Source organism: Arvicola amphibius, chromosome 6 (genome assembly GCF_903992535.2).
Source record: "Arvicola amphibius chromosome 6, mArvAmp1.2, whole genome shotgun sequence".
NCBI classification, from domain to species: domain Eukaryota; kingdom Metazoa; phylum Chordata; class Mammalia; order Rodentia; family Cricetidae; genus Arvicola; species Arvicola amphibius.
Window position 1 is genome coordinate 35,170,752 of NC_052052.2, and position 22,707 is coordinate 35,193,458.

The window sequence follows — 22,707 nt, forward strand, 5'->3', positions numbered from 1 at the left end:
AGTTTGGCCTCTCCTGCCCTTCTTCAGAACCAACCTGCACTATCCCAGATAACTAGAAAGTTAGGAACTAGGAAGGACGTCCTGGTTGCAGAAAATGGCTTTAAGAGAAGCCATTCTAAGAAGCAGGGCATGGCATACCAGGGAAATCTGTCCATGGCATCATCGATCCTGATCCAGGAGCAGTTTGAATGTGGGAACACGACAAACACTGTGTGTGATACTTTGAACTTTATTGTCCAGAAGAGGAAAGATGAACAAACTTGTGTGAAGGATAGTCAGGTAGAGAGAGAGAGAGAGATGTAGACAAAGCGACCATGTGACAGTCATGTAAAGACTATGCCAGGCTTCACAATGATGTTCAAGCCCTAAGTTTGGAACCCATGAAGGTTTCCTCATAATTCCAAAGAACTTAGTATGTTGCATTGAGAAAGACATATTATGCTGGGAGAATTACCTTGGATTTTTTTAGTGGGCTTGATGATGTCACAAGAGTCTTTACAAAAGGGAAAGAAATTAGAAGAGAGGGGTTCAGAGAACAGTCCTGTGCCAAGAAATGATAGTTTATACTGAAAAGTGGATGAGGAAGACTCTTCAGAGAACTCTTTAGAAGGTTGGGCTCACCAACAACTGGTTTCCTGGAAGTGACACCCATTTCAGACTTCTGAGATCCAGAACTGTAAGATAATGACATTCAGTTAATTCAGACCACCAAGGTTGTGCCAGTTGGTTATTGGTACAATGAATAATCATGTAGGAAAAAGAAGACAACAGAAAGATAAAAGGTAAGGAGAGGAGGCTGGAGGACAGAGAAGACTAGGGATCAGTTGCGGGTAGTAAGAGACAGAAAGACAAATAGGGAATTTAGAGGAAGGAGAGAGAGGAAGAGAGAGAGAGTGGGAGAGAGAGAGAGAGAGAGAGAGAGAGAGAGAGAGAGAGAGAGAGAGAGAGAGAGAGAGAGAAGACCAGGAGGCATGGGAGCAAAGGAGTGAGGAAAGCTGAGCAGATAGAAAGCCAGATGGTGACAGAAACAGATGACATGAATTGGGGATGTCAGGCAGCATGCTCATAGAGTCTGTCCTTGTCCCTACCAGAATTAGTGGATCTTCTTGAGACGCAGGTAGATCCCATTTTTGGATTTCAACACAAGTCGTGGTAAGGGGACTGGGACTCTGGTGTCATCTGGCAGTAACTCAAAGCGGAGTAGGGTCAGCGCCACAACCACCTTCAGCTCATTCATAGCAAATTGTTTCCCAATGCAGTTCCTGGGTCAGAAAGGGGCAATAAAAGTCAATGACTTCTGACCTGAGCAGGGAGAAACCCCTGAAATAGCCCAGAACAGCATTCAGGGGCTACCTTCACAGGTCCAGTCTAACCTCTGTCATTACAGACCATGTCCACATCTTCCCCAGGCTGTGGCTCTCCTGATTTTTGATTCAGCCTCTATGTAATTAGTTCTTTTAGAGTTGTGAAGTCTGCTAGGCTAGTATTCTAAGCATTAGAGCTCAAACTTGTGAATTATTTACCAAGTTAATCATTGCTTAATTTACTTCATCCAGGGTGATCTAGGGCATGGCTTCCAAGGAGTGGAGTCAGAATTCAGTAGGAAAGTTCCTAAGGGGGACTGTGTTGGGGATACTCAATTTGCTGTCCCATCTTTCTCCTAATTAGGGTACCTCTAACTCATTACTCCAGAATCTTGGCCTCCAAATTGGCCTCTTCAAGAGACAGATAGATGTTCAATTACTAGGAATTGTAACCATATCGCAAGTTAAACAAAGCACGAGATGGGTTGACTATATTTGGCCAGAAGTATGTGGCCAATATTGCAGTAAATTTATGGTGTCATGACCTGCTACAGCAATGGAATACCCAGATTAACGTTCCTGCAGTTCCAGGAACTCATAATTCTGGGAAGGATATTATAAGGTACTATACACAAAGGTCACCAACCATTCAGGCTGTACATAAGTATAAAGCAACTAGCAAACCTTTAGAGGTAGCAACAACCCTACCTTTAAAATGGTTAACTGAGAAGCCTATATGGGTTAAACAGTGGCCTCTATCTGACGATAAGTTGCAGGCTTAAATTAAGTTTGTACAAGAGCAACTAGATGCTCACTATACTGAAGAATCAACCAGCCCTTGGAATTCTCCTGTATTTGCTGTAAAAAAGAAATCTGGTAAATGGAGAATGGTGACAGATCTAAGAGCTGTCAATAAGGTAATTCAACCTATGGGCCCTCTACAATCTGGAATTCTTCTGCCTTCTCTATTACCAAAAGGATGGTCTCTTATAGTTATTGATTTGAAAGATTGTTTCTTCACTATACCTTTACAAGAAAAAGATAGAGAAAAATTTGCCTTCACAGTGACTCCTTATAATGATTCTCAGCCTACTAGGAGACATCAATGGACTGTGTCCCAAAAGGAATGTTCAATAGCCCCACATTGTGCCAATACTTTGTAAGTCAGCTATTGAAAACAATACGTAAGCAATTTCCTAAGTCTATAATTTACTATTATATGGATGATATTTTGCTATATGATTCAAACATGGATACTTTAGAAAGAAAGTTTGAAGAAGTAAAGAAAGTTTTGCCAAATGGGATTATAAATTGCTCCTAAAAATACAGAGAGAGGATTATGTCAATTACCTAGGTTATAAAATAGGTTTGCAGAAAATTAGAACACAAAAGGCACAAATTAGGAGAGACCGGGTGAGGACTCTTAATGACTTTCAAAGATTGTTAGGAGACATTTCTAGTCTATGACTGGCTGTGGGGATAACATGAGATCTAATAACTCATTTAAACAAAACCTTAGATGGTGATAAAGATTTGAATAGTCCCAGAGAATTAACAACTGAAGCAGAAAAGGAATTGACAATTGTTGAGGAGAAATTATAGGAGGCACATGTGGATAGGGTGAATCCAAATCTTAATTGTATTTTAGTCATATGGCCTTCCAGAATTTCTTCTACAGGAATTTTAATGCAGAGGGATGATATTATCTTAGAATGGATCTTTTAACCACATAAACCAAGTAAAAAAAGTAAAAACTTATGTGGAAAGAATTCTCTGAATTAATTATAAAAGGTAAATTGAGACTTTGTCAGTTAGCAGGTATTGACCCAGCAGAGATTATAGTGCCTTTCACTATTGATGAAATAAAAAAAGTAATGGGAAGACAATGAACCATGGCAAAGAGTGTGTGCTAATTTTTTTTGGAGAAATTAATAGTAATTATCCCAAAAGTGATAGTCTTAATCTAGGTCTTATACATTGTTCACATTTTGAGGTCATTTTCCTCATTGGTTGCACAGTTGTTTATTGTATAATATTCTAATATGAAGTCTTAGTCTTTAAGTTATATAGGTATTAAGAATTATAGATCAATAGTCATCTATGTTTGTCATACTTATAGTTAGACTAATCAGGTTCTTTAGATACATAGAGATTATATTCTGCATAGATAGGTGATCTTCAACCACTTGAAAGAGCTGTAGAATATGGCATTTAAATAACTCAGGGTTCTGTTGAAGTGAGACACAATTGCTCCTGGCAGCACTAATCTATTCCCGAGAGAATGTTGAGCAAGAAGACACTCCACTTGGAGTTTGTTTTCTTCTTGGCAAAACTGGCCTTTAAACAAAGAAATGACCATGCATCAACCACTGACAAGATACATAGTATCCAGAAATGGATAAGCAGAACTGTCAAATCTTGCCAAGACAGGGTAAGGCAGTTTTGAAAAATTTCCTGCCTCTGAAAATGGTCTGTCAGTTACACTAGGCCTTAGCCAAAGGTGGTTGCTTCAACTTTTCAAATCAGACTTTGCGTGATTGCTTAGATAGCCAGTTGTCTCTGTCATTTGTTGAACATTTTTGGAAGTTGCCTGATTGCACTTCCTGCTTACTTAATTAATATTATTTCCCTTCTTGGATCTTTGATGGGGTTGAAGACTAGATAGTTACTTTCCTCTCATGACTTCTCCAAGTTATTTATTATACAAGTTTTAAACTAGTTAGGACAGGATAATTATTGAATATATTTATTCTTATTGTATATAATTTTGTATTAGCCTTAGAACTCTCTTATTTAAACAAAACGGGGAGGTGCTGTAGGAAGTCTTACAGCCAATGGTTACCTGCCCACTGGGGCATGGCCTCTTATACTATATATGCCGATGATGAGCATGCGCCCAGCCTCTTTTCTGGCCTCTCTTCCGGTTGTGGATTTCAGTTTCTGATCTGCATTCAAGCAGAGGATTCTGATTTGCGAGTCTACCCCTAAATAAATAACCATATATTTCTCAATTCTGAGCTAGTGTGGGATTTCTTTTAAGCGTCCTTCTTCAGTCTCCTCTCCCTCAGACTGCATATTCCCTAAGCTCAGATCAATGAGCAGCTGCCTCTCATTTATTTGCTGATTGCCCCCTTTCTTACAGGGCACCCACGGAATTATCAGTGCAATATTTAAAGACAAGCCATAATCAGGGCATGCGATGATGTCAGGAACATGGATCATTTTGAAAACTTCTCAATGAATGAGTGAAAGAATGGAGGAAGAACATATTTTGACTACAGATATATTTGTGCTTGTGGAATACAGTTTTGAGTTGGAAGCAGGGGTAGGATAGTATCTTTCATTTCTTTTTTTTAAAAAAAAATCTAGCATCACACCTGATACAAAGGAACTCCTTAATAATTTATTTTAAATTTAAAATAAACATTTCTATTTGGTTCTAAAGTGTAATTCATTTAAATTTAAGGAATAAAAACGGAATGAAATACAATGGAAATTAAGAAAAACTTCTGAGCAAAGCAAGGTGTGGTGGTCTCTATGTGGATCCCAGAACTTGGAAAGTTGAGGCAGAGGAATCATGAACTCCAGGCAATCCTAAGCCTGATTTAGAAAACTCCAGCAGCAATATGCTTCATTCCAACTTATGCTGAGTTACCCAATACTCTGCTGTCTTCTAGTGTAAGTGGCATAATTCCCAGTGCACGGAGGAGGGAGCATTCAACCTGAAGTACGTCAAATGCTAGACAGCCTGTGTCTGGAAGAACAACTGACTTGAAGCCTGTTCTGTGAAATCTCATTTGCCACTTGAGTAATTCATTAAGTATAGGATCAGCAAAACCTCTGTGCTCTGCCTTTTAAAACTAACAGTAAGTTGGGTCCCATGGGAGCCTTGAGGATTTTCTTAGAAGCTATTAAAAGCTTTCAAATGAATCAATATCTATTTCAGGATGGTTTTATATTTCATTCACCAAAAACCTTAATAAATGCTATGTGTTATATATAAAACAGATGGTTTTCTCAAACAACAGTTTATTCTCTTATTCTTTAATGCTTTTTTTTCCCTGAAGACCACACAGCCTCTAAGTGTAATGTCAAGGAATATATATTATCTGTCAAGGTTTGGCCTTGGGCAGTTACAAGAGGGATGTGCACATTGGCACTGAGTCTCTGTGCTGGGAGAGACTGCACAGGTGGAGTCCATGGAAGTGGAATAAACTTTCCTTTAAAGACTTTCTGTAACACCACGAGCATCTGATGGACAGTTGTCCAGGGCTGACACCCAAGCAAAATTATCACTTTCCACAGTGATTCTAAAATTTGAGAAGTACCCAGGAAGGATATTTAGCCTGGCTTAAGTGCAGAAAAAGGAATGGCACTTAAGAGTTCTGAAAATTGAAAAGCTAGACGATGAAGTTAAATTCACAGGATAAAAATACCAACTTACAGTCCTTCCCCTAATATATGAGCCCATTTGCAAGTCTGTGGCATCCACTGAAATAGAAATTTTTCTGGCCAATGGGAAGAGCAATGGGTCAAGGTCTTCACAGTGTTTCCTGCAATGCTACCCTACTTATGTGTACAGACAATTCCCAAGAAGCTTTTATCTCATATCTACCAACAGAATATACCTGGAGATGTCATGTATGCATGAGGTCAAAAACATCAAGGTATGCTGGAAATATCCCCATAGTATATATCAATATACTCAGGATGTCTCACCTTGCTCCTCCCGAGAAGGGCAGGAATGAATGGCTGTGTCGGGGCGAATCTGGTGCAAACCTGGAAGGGTCAAACACCTGCAGGGATATGACACCTTTGTCAGGACAAGAAGAGGTTAAACCACTGTTTAAACCCACCAGGGTACAAGGTGCTAGAGGCAGGGACAGCAGGTTTTGGTCTGGAGGGATCTCCCCCAGCCCTCCTGTGGATCCTCCTACCTCTGGGTTTGGCCACACCTTCGGGTTGTGGTGGAGTGCATAAATGGAGAGCGTGACTGAGATACCTGTGGGGCAGAAAGGAATAGGGGAGATGGTGGGTTATACCCAGGATGTGAACCGTGGTTCCTGAGACAGTAGGGGACATGCCTGCACAAAAGGACATGCTTGCTAATAAACAACATCACTATGGGTAGATGTGGGTGACTTGGAAATGAACTTGAGGCACAAATGAGGAATATACAAATTAATCAGGAAATGCAGATTAAAAATAAGAGAATTAATTATAATCTAGTCATATTGCCGTCCAAAATTTCTCCTACAGGAATTTTAATGCAGAGGGATGATATTATCTTAGAATGGATCTTTTTACCACATAAACCAAGTAAAAAATTAAAAACTTATGTGGAAAATTCTCTGAATTAATTATAAAAGCTAAATTGAGATTTAATCAAATAGCAGGTACAGACCCAGCAGAGATTATATTGCCTTTTACTGCTGATAAAATAAAAAAAGTTATGGGAAGACAACAAATCCTGTCAAAAGGCTTGTGCTATTTTTGGGGAGAAATTAATAGCAATTATCCCAAAAGCAATAGACTTAACCTTATAAAGAGAACTTCTTGGATTCTTTCCCAAACTGTACATGATACAATAATAACTGGAGCCTGTACATTTTATACTGATGCAAATTAATCTGGAAAGGCAGGTTAAATATCAGAGAATTAAATAAGGTGGAACAAAGCCCTTATAATCCTGTCCAGTATGCAGAATTATATGCTATTCTTATGGTACTAAGGGATTTTAAAGAACCTCTTAATACAGTTACTGCTTCACAATTTGAAGAAAGAGTTGTCCTGCATATTTAAACTGCTGAATTTATACCAGATGATACAGAACTGACTTCATTATTCATCCATGTGCAAGACATAATCAGGAATAGGCTTTGTCCTATATACATAACACACATCCGATCCCATATGTGTTTTCCAGGTCTTCTAGCACAACATAATGCAAAAATTGATCAATTACTGATTGGAAGCATGTCGCAGGCCTCTGAATTTCATAAAAAACTTCATGTCAATAGCAAGTGTTTGAAGAAAGAATTTCTTATTACATGTCAACAAGCGAAGCTTATAAGATTATAAAGAGATGTCTTTCTTGCTCTTTCTATAACCAAACACAGTTTCCTGTAGGGAGTAACCCTAAGGGTACTCAAAGGAATGAAATCTGGCAGATGGATATGTTCCACTTTGCAGAATTTGGTAAATTAAAATATGTGCACCACACCATAGACACATACTCAGGTTTTCAATGAGCAACTGCCTGCAGCTCGGAAAAGGAGGGTTCAGTAATCACACATTTATTAGAAATTATGGCCATCATGGACATTCCTGCACAAATAAAGACAGACAATCATACAGCATATGTATCTAAGAATATGAAATGACCTTTTGCTTATTATAATATAAAGCACATTACAGTTATACCAAATAATCCTACAGGTCAGGAATTTATAAAAAGTTCAAGTTGTACTATAAAGGATGCTGAACAAACCAAAAGGGATGGAAAATACTCCCAGAAATAGATTGCATAATGATTTATTAATTTTGAATTTTTTAATGCTAATGAGAAAGGAACAACAGCAGCAGAGAGGCATTGAATAATGGAAAAAACTTCTGAACTGAATCAACCAGTGTATTTCAAGGATGTGTTGACTTCACAATGGAAACCAGGAGATGTGCTATATAGGTTTTGCTCCTGTCTTCACAGGAGAAGAAAAACTATAGATACCATCAGAATTAATAAAGATTTGCTTTGAGAAGAAGAAACCTCTTGAAAAAGAGAAATGACAGCTCATCCACAACACTAACAACCATACAGGTGGTAAGGAAAGCATATAGGGTTGGGGCAGGGTTCTGCTCTGTTCTTTACAAGAAAATATACATCTTCAAAAATTTAAGACACTCTGGATGTTTGAATTCTGACAGAAGGAAAAATAACTATCCAATAAGGATCATCTAGAAGAAGGAATACGAGTGATGAGGCCAGGTAATTTGTATATATATATATATCTTTATGAATATATAGAGCTGGTTTTGGAGTTGGACAATGGCTATGTACTTTTATAAATCCAAGTGTGTTGTTAAAAGGAACATTCAGAGTTTCTGTTTCTTATCGGGAGCCATCTGGTATGGGACAGAAGGAAGACTTTAGGAAAAATTTTACTTTCTCCATGTCTATTTTGTCTCTATTGTAATCTTTACTGAATGTATGTCTCTATGAATAATGTTAAAGTTTTCCATGATGAACAATAGATTTTTCTACAAATCCTTTTGTTGCAGTAATCTTGAAGTTTCCAGGAAGAAGATGGGGCCCCAGTTCAAAAGCTCTGCCTGACCTAAAGATACTTAAGGGCATGCTCAACCTCCTTAGCTATCAGGGAAATGCAAATCAAAACAACTTTGAGATACCATCTTACACCTGTCAGATTGGCTAAAATCAAAAACACCAATGATAGCCTTTGCTGGAGAGGTTGTGGAATAAGGGGTACACTCATCCATTGCTGGTGGGAATGCACACTAGTGCAACCACTTTGGAAAACAGTGTGGCGGTTTCTTAGGAAATTCAGGATCAACCTACCCCAGGACCCAGCAATTCCACTATTGGGAATTTACCCAAGAGATGCCCAATCATACTACAAAAGCATTTGTTCAACTATGTTCATAGCAGCATTATTTGTAATAGCCAGAACCTGGAAACAACCTAGATGCCCTTCAGTGGAAGAATGGATGAAGAAACTGTGGAATATATACATATTAGAATACTACTCAGCGATAAAAAACAATGACATCTTGAATTTTGCATGCAAATGGATGGAAATAGAAAATACTATTCTAAGTGAGGTAACCTAGACCCAAAAAGATGAACATGGGATGTACTCACTCATAATTGGTTTCTAGCCATAATTAAAGGACATCAAGCCTATAATTTGTGATCCTTGAGAAGATAATAAGAAGGTAAACACAAAGAAAAGCATATAGTAATCCTCCTGGATATTGGAAGTAGACAAGATTGCCGGGCAAAAATTAGGAACTTGGGGGTGGGGTGGGATGGGGGCAAGGGGAGATGGAGAGAGGAAAGCGTGAAGGGGAGAATGGGGGGAGCTTGGGGGAATGGGATGGTTGGGATATAGGAAGGGTGGATATGGGAGTAGGGAAGCATATATCTTAATTGAGGGAGCCATCTGAGGATTGTCAAGAGACTTGACCCTAGAGGGGTTCCCAGGTTTCCAGGGAGACGCCCCCAGTTAGTTCCTTGGGCAGCTGAGGAGAGGGAGCCTGAAAAGGCCAGTTCCTATAGCCATACTGATGAATTTCTTGCATATCACCATAGAACCTCCACCTGGTGATAGATGAAGAAAATGACAGAGCCCCACATTGGAGCACCGGACTGAGCTCCCAAGGTCCTGATGAGGAACAGAAGGAGAGAGAACATGAGAAAGAAAATCAGGACCGCGAGGGGTGCGTTCACCCATGGAGACGGTGGGACAGAACTAACGGAAGATCACCAACTCCAGTTGGATTGGGACTGATGGAACATGAGACCAAACCAGACTATCTGAATGTGGCCGACAGTGGAGGCTGACAGAGAAGCCAAGGACAAAGGCGCTGATCTTTGACTCTTCTGCATGGACAGGCTCTGTGGGAGCCGTCTCAGCTTGGTTGATCACCTTCCTGGACCTGGGGGGAGTTGGGAGGACCTTGGTCTTAACATAGAGTAGGGAACCCCGATGGCTCCTTGGCCTGAAAAGGGAGGGAGGGAGGGAGGGTATGGGGGGAGGGGAGGGGAGGGAAGGGGGAGGAAGAGGGGAGGAGATGGAAATTTTTTAAATAAAAAAATAAAAAAAATAAAGGTACCCTTACAGCTGTGCAAAAAAAAAAAAAAAGATACCAGGCAACTTGGGTGTGGTCTCTTATACTGTAAATGCAGCTATAAAGTGTGTTCTCTCTCTCTCTCTCTCTCTCTCTCTCTCTCTCTCTCCCGCTCTCTTGCTTTTGGCTCTTGCTTCTGGCTGCCAGACTATGTTCCTGTTCCCTGTTTGAGTAGAGGAGTGTTATCTAGGACAGTGATCTGTAAGTTTCCCCTAAATAAATATGACTTTATTATTTATAATTCTGAACTAGTGCGGGATTATTTTGCAACTTCCACCTCAACAACTTCATATGGAAAAGTAAAAAAAAACCCAGGATAGCCAAAACAATCCTGTACAAAGAACTTCTGGAGGCATCACAATCCCTGACTTCAAACTCTACTACGGATCTACAGTACTGAAAACAGCTTGGTATTGGCATAAAAACAGATAGCAGGACCATTGGAACAAAATTGAAAATCCGAATATTAATCCACACATCTTGGAACACCTGATTTTTGACAAAGAAGCAAAAAAATATTAAATGGGAAAAAGAAAGCATATTTAATAAGTGGTGCTGACATAACTGGATATCAACATGTAGAAGAATGAAAATAGATCCATATATATCACAAAACTCAAGTCCAAATGGATCAAAGACTCAATGTAAAGCTTGCCATACTGAACCTCATAGAAGAGAAAGTGCTAGTACACTTGAATGCATTGGCACAGGAGATCACCTCCTAAATATAACCTCAGTATCACAGACACTGAGAGAATCAATTAATAAATGGGACCTCCTGAAACTGAAAAAGCTTCTGTAAAGTGAAGGACATGGTCAACAAGTCAAAACAGCAGCTTACAGAATGGGAAAAGATCTTCACCAACCCCACATCAGACAGAGGTCTGATCTCCAAAATATACAAAGAATTCAAGAAATTGGTCATCAAAAGAACAAATAATCCAATAAAAAGGGAATACAGATCTAAACAGAGAACTCTCAACAGAGGAATCTAAATTGGCTGAAAGACACTTAAGGAAATGTTCAACATCCTTAGTCATCAGAGAAATTAAAATCAAAACAATTCTGAGATTCCATCTTACACCTGTAAGAATGGCCAAGATCCAAAACACTGATGACAACTTACGCTGGAGAGGTTGTGGGATAAAGGAACACTCCCGCATTGCTGGTGAGAGCACAAGCTGGTATATCCCCTTTGAATGTCAGTGTGGAGATTTCTCAGAAAATTAGGAAACGACCTTCCTCAAGACCCAGCAATACCACTCTTTGGGTATTTATCCAAAGGATACTCAATCATGTGACCAGGATATGTGCTCAACTATGTTCAAAGCAGCATTGTTTGTCATAGCCAGAACCTGGAAACAACCTAAATGCCCCTCAACCAAGGAATGGATAAGGAAAATGTGGTACATTTACACAGTGGAGTACTACACAGAAGAAAACAATAGTGGCATCTTGAATTTTAGAGGCAAATGGATGGAGTTTGAAAACTTCATTTTGAGTGAGGTAACCCAGACCCAGAAGGACAATTATCACATGTACTCACTCATAAGTAGTTTTTAAACATAAAGCAAAGAAAACCAGCCTACAAATCACAATCCCAGAGAACCTACACAACAATGAGGACCATATGAGAGACATACATGGATCAAATCTACATGGGAAGTAGAAAAAACAAGATCTCCTGAGTACATTGGAAGCATGTAGATCTTGGGAGAGTGTTGAAGGGGAGGAGAGAGGCAGGGAGGGGAGCAGAGAAAGTGTAGAGCTCAATAAAAATCAATAAAATTACAAAATTCTATAGATTATATCAATGGTAGAGGATGATAAAAGATATGAAAATTAGAGATGGAGAGACAGATAAACTGATGAAGCACTTGTACAAACTTATGAACCTCTGTTTGGTTTTATTAAGCTGTGTATAGTGGTACATACTTTCCTGGTACTGCTGGTAAGGTAGGGACAGGCACCCAGTGGACATCTTGCCTAGCCTAATAGGTGAGTTACAGATCAGCGAGAGACCTTCTGACCTCAAAAATATCAAGTTGGATGGTATCTGAGGAATAAAACTGATGTTGACCTTTGGCTTCCACTTGTATGTGGAAATGTGCAAGTGTGTTCTCAGCCACAACATGAAAACACACACATGTGACAGTGAGGACATATGAAGGATAAGAATGGCTATGAAATTATGTAGTGTTGTCACCTGGAATGAGTCTAGGGTATAAAAATCAAAGAATGTCACTGTTCCCATGTAGGAGGTCCTTCTGTTTGTGTGTTGCTTTCATTGGTTAATTAGTAAAGAAACTGCTTGGCCTGATAGGGCAGAACTTAGGTAGGTGGAGAAGACAGAACTGAATGCTGGGAGGAAGAAAGCAGGGTCAGGAAGAGCTGCCATGGAGATGCCAGGTCAGACATGCTAAATCTTTCTTGGTAAGCCATGACCTCGTGGTGATATACAGATTATTAGAAATGGGTTAAATCAAGATGTGAGAGTTACCCAATAAGAGGCTAGAGATAATGGGCAAGACAGTGATTTAATTAATAAAATTTCTGTGTGATTATTTTGGGTGTAAGCTAGCCAGGTGGCCAGGATGACAAGCAGCCTGGTCTTCCTGTTACATTCCCAAACTAAATGGATACATCATGAGCAGGATACAGATTCAATAGGAGTGTTATGTAGTAAAGGAGAGACACTTACAATTATTCATCCAAAGCATCAGAATTGGAGATCATCTTACCTGATAGGAGATCATTTAAGCTTATGCTCTGTATTAGAAAATGTACTTTATGAGTAAGAGGAATTTATTTACTAAAAATAAAATGGGTAGGATTTAACAGGATTCAGGACTGTTGAAGCACACAGATTGCTGATCCTCCCTTATCTCTGGAATGAATTTAGGTGAACAGGCTTTGAAACCTCATACCTTTGGGTAAAGAGCGCCCATCAGGGAAGGTAACAGGTGTGCTGAGCTCTCTGACAATGCCTGGGACAGGTGGGTAGAGCCTCATGGCCTCCTTGATGCACATGGTGGTGTAGGGCATTTGGTCAAGGTGATCCCTGAAACAAGGTCCATCCTGAAGTTCGGGTAGACTGGAGACCAGCAACTCCTCCCTACCCAAAGAATAAGGGTTCTTCCACCTTTTGAACGCTTACCAGGTAATGGAGGATCCATCCCCCAGGAGGCTCTGAACTTCCTCCCTGCATCTCTGTTGGTGTTCAGGGTGTGTGGCCAGAGCATAGAAGATCCAGGAGAGTCCGCTGGCTGTGGTGTCATGGCCCTCGAACATGAATGTGTCCACCTCAGCACGTATGTCCTTGTCAGACAAGCTATCCCCATTCTCCGTCTGAGGGAGGCAACAGGTGTCATCAGAGCTGTGCTTGTTCCTTGCTGTGTGCTCCCAGGCAGACTCTCTGTGACACACACAGCTCTGATACACACTCACTCTGGCAAACAAGAGGATGTCTAGAAAATCCAAACGTCTCTTCTTCTTGACCTTCTCCAGCTCTCCCTCATCCTGCAGCTGATCCTTTCTCAGCTTGATCACTCCATCTGCTCCAGAACATGGGTTATCACATAGACCCTAGAGCTACAGTAACCCCATGTAGCACCATGTGTCTCCTTGCCCATAGCTATGTGCTATACATGGATCAGCAAGTAAGGAGTGGACAGGGTTAGAAGACCATTACCATTGGATACAGGCTAGAATTCCTCTCAGTACCACGGGCCAAGGAAGCTCTGCTTGAGATACTGGGTCTGATATCACTAAACATTACCAAACTGATGGCACCCACACAGCCCCTGGAATTCTGACATCCCAACTCAAACATTTGCAGTTTGAGAATATCTACATGTGTGTGACCCAGGCACTATAGGGGCACTGAAGGGCCCAGATCTGCCTATGAAGCCATCAACAACCCCTTTGAGCTAGTCCTAGCAAAAGAAAGGAGACATGAGCTACAGACAGAACCTGTATGATCATGGGCAAGTTGACAGGCACGGTCAGCCAAGCGGCCATTTGAGGACAGACTATAGATGGTATCATTCTGATGAAAGATGTTCCTCACACGGGAATGAAATAGGTTGTTCAGGTCTCCAATAGCCTGTATATAGGTCTTATAGTTTCTGAGGAAGAAGATACAGAATATATTAGACTGTGGAGAGATCTGACCTGCAGATAGATGGACTCTGGGAAGAGATTTTCTGTATGGGTGAGATATATGGCATTGGTATACACATTAATTCTGCCTTATAACCCTTGTAATTTTCAAGACTGCAGAAGGTGGCATGAATATGTTGGCATCCACCTCAGGTAGGGATCAGTAGTCTGTGATTGGGATAGGGTTGGATTTTTTCAGGAATTAATCTGGAATGGGCTCAGACTTTTGATTTTTTTCTGGAGGCCAGTATCCATGGTACCTTACCTCCTGCATGAGAGATGAGGCCATCCCAGTAGGTGAGACCAAAGGCCCTGAAGTTCAACAGTTGACACTCACCCATCCACCTGGACACTACCCTTGTGGCTGAAGGCACACTTCATGACGGTGTCAAGAGTCATCAAGGAGATGGGTTGAAAGATCTCTATAGAGGAGTCCTGTGCAGTTAGCTGTTCCCATTTATCCTGTAGTGGGAGGGAAACACTGACCTAATTTCCACAGAAGACCTGTGCTCATATACTGTATTATATCCGTATATTTTCAGATATGTGTTGTCTACATCCTTCAATTTAGATAACATATTCAGCAGATTGCAAATCAAATTCTTTATAAAAGGACACGTACACTCTTGTATATTATTTCAAAATTAAATTCAGAAACTTTTAAGATAGGAAACAAGATTCAGAAGTGTATAACTAGTTAAGGTGTTTTATCTGACAAACACTGTTTTCGGGGTAAAGTAGACAATGTGTCAGTATATGGAGAGCTGAGCCCAACCTGAGACCATGGTAGGACTTCCATGTATTGAGCATAAGAAAGCCCAAGTAGCCACTATGGGCACTTCTAGTGGGGCCACCAGTGACTTCAATTACTATGTATTCCTCAAAAGCTTGCGGAGAACAATTGAGTCAGAATCCAAAGTTCTGTTGATAGTTTGTGGTATGGTGAGTTTGGCTATGACAGTGTGGATTTTGTGTCTGCTTGCCTATGAAATCACTCAAGTCCATGCAGAAGCACTGAGACCCAGAAAAACACTGACTCGGTATCGTCCTAGGAAGTTCCTCTGAAGCTGAGGACTTGAAGAGGTAATTGGAGTCTCTATCTACCAAGATGCTTTTGCCTTGGGCAATGAGCAAGTATGGTCATATTTCATACCTTGAATATTTCTGTTCTGCCTATGTTGGAAGAACCTGTATTCATACTAGAAAACACATGTGGAGTTTGTTGATGTACACTCTGAGTAGTGAAGAGATTGAGAGGGTGTAAAAAAGAGAGGGGAGTGTGAGGAGTAAGAAGGGAAGGAAGAAGATGATGATGATGATTATGGTGAAGCTGTGGTAGTTCCAGCAGGATTAGAAGAAGCCAGTGATGTAGAAAGGACAGCAGAGCTGAGGGGAGTAGAGGAGAAGAAAATCAAATGAACTCACGAGCATCAACCGGACAGAGTCGGCCATGGTTTTCACATAGGGCTTCAGAATGTCATAGTGGAAGGCTGGGGTCAGCATGCGCCGGTGCTGGAACCACGGCTGTCCATTCAGCAAGAGCAAACCATAGCCTGGGCCAGAGATGGGTGTACGTGTGTGTGAGTTGGAATCAGGGAGCCCGTTAGATAAACTGTGTGTGTATTGGGGGTAGGGGGCTCTCTGGAGTGGAATTGAGGATGAGAGCTAAGAATGGTAGAGTTCAGAACCTGAAATCCCTTCCTTGTAGGACTGGCATACAGTCTGTGATGATTATATCTGTGAGATAAAAATTGCAAAAGAATTGCAGGGGTGGTGGTGGTGGCATGAAGATCAACCAGGGACATACACAATAGTTAGCTAGGACTGTTTGGAGCATTGAAGGGTCAGACACCTAGCTTCTACTTCACTTGGGCCAGGGAGAGGAGGGCTAGATCAAGGCAATGGTAGCTGGTCACATTTTGTTCTCTGTGAAACAGAGTCACAGGTCTTGGATGCTCTAACTGGGGCCAGACCACATTCTCCATTCAGACACACATACCAATCCAAGGAGCCAGCAATCTGTAGGCTCCATGTGCCTTTGGATCTGAAAGAGAAACAAGGAATGGGATATGTAAGGCAGCTCCGAGGCAGCTGTGGTGGAAGCCACGGGCTTCTGGGATCTTTTAAGAGCTGTCTGTTGGCAGACTGTCCTGTTCACTGTCCGTTTCCTCATATCTCCTTCTAGCTTTGCCTAACAGTCAGGCTTAGGAAGTCAGGATTCTTGCAGCAGTAGCTGAGCTCCTCCAGAGCACGGATGGTGAATTGGTTAGGAGCAGGTCATGTGCCCACACTCAAAGAGCAGAACAAGTGCGTGAATGTCTCTCTCTCTCTCTCTCTCTCTCTCTCTCTCTCTCTCTCTCTCTCTCTCTCTCTCTCTCTCTCTCTCTCTGTGTGTGTGTGTGTGTGTGTGTGTGTATGTGTATGTGTGTGTATTACTGTGGATCATGTCTTAGTTATCGTATGACACCAACAGGCAGGTAACAATTAGAAATTTCAAACCTCAAACCAATATGCATTGATTAAATAGCTTAGAAAAATAAAGACTTTTGGCTAAAGGCTTGAAATTTCAATACTGAGTGCTGCTGGCCATGTTCTGGGTTTTTGCCTGGGAGAATCATTGTTAGGGTGTGTAGGGCAATGGCCTGGTACTACAGTCTTCAGGAATTCAAGAGCCTTGTACTAGTCACAAAGACGACAGAACAAATCTTCTTAGAATGATATACTCTCACCTGATCGCCCTAGAATCACCTTCATGTAGTCAGGGTCATAGACAGTAAGATAAGCTTTGCTCCCCCAGAACCAGCGAGGAAAGGCGCTTGGGAAGTTCTCCACAGCCTTCATAATCAGCTGTAGCTCCTGATCATCCTGCAACTGCTGTTGAGGGAAAGATAAAGCACTGGACTCTAGTTCAGTTTTTTGGGCTGGAGACAAGTGCAGAACAAGCATAAGAACATAGTTCTAGACTTTTCAGAAGTATTAAGGATTTGTAGTGTTTCATGGAGTATCTGTGCTATCTATCACTCAGAGCTTTGCTACACTAGGGACACAGGGGATTGGTCCTGCGTTGGAATTGACAGGGGGTGGATCCTCAGCTCTGCACACAAGTACTGCATCCCCGTGTCCTTCTAAGAGTATTCATTGTACAATCCTTTGTTGAATGCTTCTTTATGTATCCTCCAATTTGGCTCTGGGCATTAATTCCTGGGTGACAGTTCAAGGGGTCAATACCTTCCATTCATAATAAACAGGGTGCTGCACCATCTCCTTCCTGGAAGTTCTCAGACATGCGTGCCTGGTTCTTGAACTGAGCACTGTGGTATATGGAAGTGATGGTGTGTTTATGAAAATTGCTTTCAGTATGGGTTGTGAAGGAGAATAGAGAACTAAACAGACACTGAGGAAATTCTGACATCTGTGCCCTCATGTGAGGACACTACACAGCCTTATTCCTTTCTGTGCCATGATTTCAGGATTTTAGTCATAATCTTTCCATCCTGAAAATTCCCTTGCAATCAGGGGAAGTCATCTGTGCCAGCTACCCACTCATCCCCGTAGTGTGAACTCTTCCTGTGTCCGACAGCTCCTGAGATGTGTGCCATTGCCACACCAAGAACCCCACGGGGCCAGGCTTCCATGTCACTGACTTCTATGTTCCCAGCAAACCCTGAGCTTGGGAGAGAATAACCATAGTGAGTATGCAAGGAACCACCTAGAAGCTGTGTGAGAACAGCAGAGGCTGTTGAAGAAGAGGAGACTAGGTAGGCTCACCCACAGCCTTCATGTGCAGGGCTCTCAGTACAGAGCTGGCTACAGCCAGACAGGTGGAGCCACCTTAATGCTGGAATGTGTCTCAAGCTGAGCTCTGTGTCTCATGAAGTACTTAGACTTCTTATACAGTAGGTTTTGTCCTGTCAATTTGATGGCCAGTCTCTGAGACCTCCATCCTCCCTGTACCTCTATCCTCCCTGCACCTCCATCCTCCCTGTACCTCCATCCTCTTTGATCTCCCTCCCACCCTTCCCTTTCCTCATACCTTGTGTCCAAAGAACCAGTGAGAGGGTGGGGATGGGAACTGCTGGAAAGCCTTGAGTAGCCATTTCCTCTGCAGGTAGAACTGGACCACTTTGAACAGCAGCAGAAGCAAGCCGAGCACGGAGGCCACTTGCAGGAAGCCAGAGATGCTGCCTGTGAATCTGGCGGGGCTCTGAGCAGAGACACTCATGGTGCAGTCAGTCCTGGGTCACAGGCTCCCCTCACTCTCATGAATCCTTTCTAACTCCTCTATAAATCCTTTATGGACTGCCTGCCTCTCAGTCAGAGGGAGAAAGGTTAAGGCAGACAGAGTTTGCCCTCACAGTGCAGTTGGTCAGTTAAGGTGAATGATTTACCTTGAGAGGCAGAGAAATGATTTGTCTGCTGCCAGTGGCCAGGGGCCAGACCTGCACCCACTTTCCTGTCTTTGTGTTATTCAAAAACATTTATATATTTGCTATTTTATTTTTCTTTTCACTATATCTTTCTGTATACATTTATAGGGTAGTCTGATATTTAAAAATATGAATACTGTGCATATTAGGTAGGTACAATAATTATAATTTCCTTTATTATTCACCCATTCTTTTTTTTAATCCAAAGTCTTATTTATTGTCTTTAAAAATCAAACAAGGTTGTGTGATGTGGGATTCCCCTCTGTATGCTGTGAATATGATTAGTTAATAAAGAAAGCTGACAGGGCTGGAGAGATGACTCAGAGGTTAAGAACATTGCCTGTTCTTCCAAAGGTCCTGAGTTCAATTCCCAGCAACCACATGGTGGCTCACAACCATCTGCAATGGGGTCTGGTGCCCTCTTCTGGCCTGCAGGCATACACACAGACAGAATATTGTATACATAATAAATAAATAAATATAAAAAAAGAAAGCTGACTTGAGCCTATGGCAGGGCAGAGCAGAGGTAGGTGGGAAAGACGGAACTGAATGGTGGGTGAATGAAGGGCAGAATAGAGAGAAGCCATGGAGCCACTGCTGGAGACAGAGGTGCTGAAACTTCGTGGTGATGCACAGATTAATAGAGATGTGTTAAATTAAGATGCAACAGTATTCAAATAAGAAGCTACAGCTAATGGGGCCAAGCAGTGATTTAATTAATACAGTTTCTGTGTGATCATTTGGGGCTGAGCGGCTGGAACCAACAAGTGGCCTTCCTTCAACAGTTGTCATATAAATATAATCATCTTGCTGAAACAGCATATGACAAGGGGCCACCATACTCTGGCTCTTTCCCCAGGCTTCCTGTCTTAATTCTGTGTCTTGTCTTATTGCTCTTGAGAGTTCCTTGAGTTCCTACAGCAAACCCACCACCTACATAGTTTCCCCTGAATTGTCCATGTTAGGTGGATTGTGAGTGGTTGCTAGTTCAGATGGCAGAGCATCCAGGCACAGCTGCCCTTCTCCCTCTAGGCCTCATGGGAAGTCCATGCCTTGTGATGCCAAAGGCTCTAGTGAATGTCTTGCATCATTTCTGGTCCATTCATCTGCTATCTGAAAGGGGTTGAGCATCCTAAATGGATTGTGAGACATCTTCCTGCTCCAGTTTCTTTTGCCTGGATAAATTGGAAATTTTCTTCAGGGGATTTTCCATGAACATGCCAATACACAAAAGCATGCATGCACACATGCATGAACACATACATAGTTTTTTTTGCTATATTAAACTTTTTGTTTTCTAGGGTCATTATTGATGTTTATGATTCTATTATTTCTACTGCTTCAGTTAGGTCTGGGCTCATTTCTATGGGGTAATTGATGGAATGAACCTGGTTTTCCTTGACATCATGTTTTTCTGATTGTGGACTCTTTCTGACAAATTTTCTCTCATTGATGCCCCAGGGAGCCAAGCTAGGCAGGGTCATGAGTGTCCTTTCAGCAACACGAACCACAGATTTTCCTTCCTCATCCCTGTCCTGTTTTGTTTTTCTGGATCTAGTGGGTTTCTTTTTATTCTTGCACACCATCTTATGAGGTTTTGTGGACAGCATATAGTTGAATTTCACTTTTAAAATTATATTCAGCCAACATAATTCTTTTAATTGGAAAGTTAATCTTTTCCTGAAAAGTTTCTGTTCTGGACTCTAATGTAGTAGGAGAGGAGTGGGCTGCATCCTGTCACCCAGCTAGCTTAACCCCCAAAATAACCACACAGAAATTGTATTACTTAAATTACTGCCCGGCCCATTATATCTAGCCTCTTCTTGGCTAACTCTTATATCTTGATCTAACCCATTTCTATTAATCTGTGTTCACCACGAGGTCGTGGTTTACTGGGAAAGATTCTAACCAGCGTCAGCCTCAGGCCGGAGCTTCATGGAGTCTTCCACACTACCTTCTTCCTCTCAGAATTCTTTTTTATTGTCCCTTCCTACCTGAGATCCCCCCCCCCCCTATCAACTAGGCCAAGGCAGTTTCTTTATTCCACCAACGAAAGCAACACAAATACAGAAAGACCTCCTACACCACTCTAACGCTAGTTTACTATGGCCTAGCTTGTATGCATTTCTCAACATTTGGAAGGCTTTAAGCTATTATTTAACTAGACTTATTTATTTATTTGTATGTATGTTGCACATGAGTGTCATCATGTGTGTGGAGGTCAGAGCACACATGGGTCAGTTCTCTCCTTCTATCAGGTGGGCCCCAGGGATGGAACTCCTGGCATCAACTTGGAAACAGGAATCTCTGACCACTAAGCCACCTCACCAGCCCTCACAAAGTAGGTTTCTTTTTATTCTGTAACTTCTACAATGCACACATTTTTATTTATAGAGTCTTGTTTGCCTTGTATGTTTTATTCTTTGCCTTTTCTATATCTATCTCTTTGTTTTGTCTAGTTCAGTTATTTTAAAAGCCTGTGTTCAAGCTCTGAATTCATCCTTCTGCATGATGCAATCTGTCATGGAAACTCTCAGTGCTATTTTTATTTCATTTATTGAGTTATCCAATGTGGGTCTCTGGCTCTGTTAACATCAGTTGCTAGATGAAAGTTCTATGGTGATATTTAAGATATTCATCAGTCTGACTTCAGGGCAAGGCCAGTTTAGACCCCCTCTCCTCTATTGCTTAAGGTCTTAGCTGTGGTCATCCTTGTGGATTCCTGGGAAATTCTCTAGAGCCAGGTTTCTTGCTAACCCCACAATGGCTTCCTCAATCAAGATAGCTCTTTCCTTGCTCTCATTTCTGTTCTTCCTCCTTCTCGACTATCGCATTCCCTCAAGTTTTCCTTGCTTCTCCTCTTCTCTCCTCCTTTCCCCCTTCTCCCCTACCTTTTCCCTCTACCTCTATGTTCCCAATTTTTTTGGGAGATCTTGTCTATTTTGATTCTCCATGTGGATCTATATATGTTTTTTAGGGCTCACTTTGTTACTTAGTTTATCTAGGATTATGAACTACAGGCTCAGTATCCTTTGTTTATAGCTAATATCCACTTATGATTGAGTACATACCATATTAATATTTTTGCATCTGGGCTCCCTCACTCTGGATGGTGTTTTCTAGTTTCATCCATTTGCATTCAAAATTCAAGATGTTATTGTTTTCTAACCACTGAGTAGTACTCTAATGTGTAAATGTGCCACATTTTCTTTATCCATTTTTGGTTGAGGGTCATCTAAGTTGTTTCCAGGTTCTGGCTATTACAAATAATGTTGCTATGAACATAGTTGAACATATATCTTTGTAGTATGATTGAGCATATTTATTTATTTTATAGTTTCTCAAGTGAAGGATTTTTTTCATGGTTTATTTTTTTATATTTAAAAATTTCCATCTCCTCCCCTCCTCTTCCTCTTCCCTCCCCTCCCTTCCACCCATACCTCCCCTCCCTCCCTCTCCAGGCCAAAGAGCCATCAGGGTTCCCTACTCTATGTTAAGACCAAGGTCCTCCCAACTCCCCCCAGGTCCAGGAAGGTGATCAACCAAGCTGAGACGGCTCCCACAGAGCCCGTCCATGCAGAAGAATCAGAGCCCAGCACCATTGTCCTTTGCTTCTCAGTCAGCCCCCACTGTTGGCCACATTCAGAGAGACGGGTTTGGTCGCATGATCCATCAGTCCCATTCCAACTGGAGTTGGTGATCTCCCATTAGTTCTGTCCCACTGTCTCCATGAGTGAACGCACCCCTCACGTTCCTGACTTTCTTTCTCATGTTCTCTCTCCTTCTGCTCCTCATCAGGACCTTGGAAGCTCAGTCCAGTGCTCCAATTGGGGCTCAGTCATTTTCTTCATCTATCGCCAGGTGGAGGTTCCCCCACGGTCCTGACTTTCTTTCTCATGTTCTCTCTCCTTCTGCTCCTCATCAGGACCTTGGGAGCTCAGTCCGGT

The 22,707-nt window shown here is 41.6% G+C and overlaps 1 protein-coding gene across 2 annotated transcripts; it reads right to left on the reverse strand.

The window, feature by feature from the left end:
* Nucleotides 1–213: 213 nt before the first annotated feature.
* LOC119816437 (cytochrome P450 4A10) lies at nt 214–18,680 on the reverse strand. 2 transcript variants are annotated; one of them, XM_038333085.2, is made up of 13 exons: nt 18,367–18,680; nt 17,063–17,204; nt 16,333–16,377; nt 15,759–15,886; nt 14,671–14,795; nt 14,145–14,299; nt 13,620–13,726; nt 13,330–13,520; nt 13,100–13,233; nt 6,242–6,306; nt 6,024–6,100; nt 1,089–1,262; nt 214–674 (listed from the first exon to the last, which is right to left on the reverse strand). In XM_038333085.2, exons 1-12 carry the CDS (start codon nt 18,553–18,555, stop codon nt 1,094–1,096), a joined length of 1,527 nt encoding a protein of 508 aa, XP_038189013.1. In that variant the 5' UTR covers nt 18,556–18,680; the 3' UTR covers nt 214–674; nt 1,089–1,093. The 2 variants fall into 2 exon arrangements, with proteins under 2 accessions (XP_038189013.1, XP_038189012.1); XM_038333084.2 differs by having other exon boundaries at nt 17,063–17,207.
* Between the last annotated feature and the right edge of the window lie 4,027 nt (nt 18,681–22,707).

Bases quoted from the DNA above. Each gene is read 5' to 3' on its own strand.
- LOC119816437 (XM_038333084.2), bottom strand. From the start codon at position 18,555: ATGAGTGTCTCTGCTCAGAGCCCCGCCAGATTCACAGGCAGCATCTCT. The intron at 15,887-16,332 runs GTATGTGTGTCT...TCTCTGGCCCAG, and splicing joins ATTGCTGGCTCCTTGGATTG to GCTATGGTTTGCTCTTGCTG. The intron at 13,727-14,144 runs GTTCTGTCTGTA...GTTCTGGAGCAG, and splicing joins ACTTGCCCATGATCATACAG to ATGGAGTGATCAAGCTGAGA.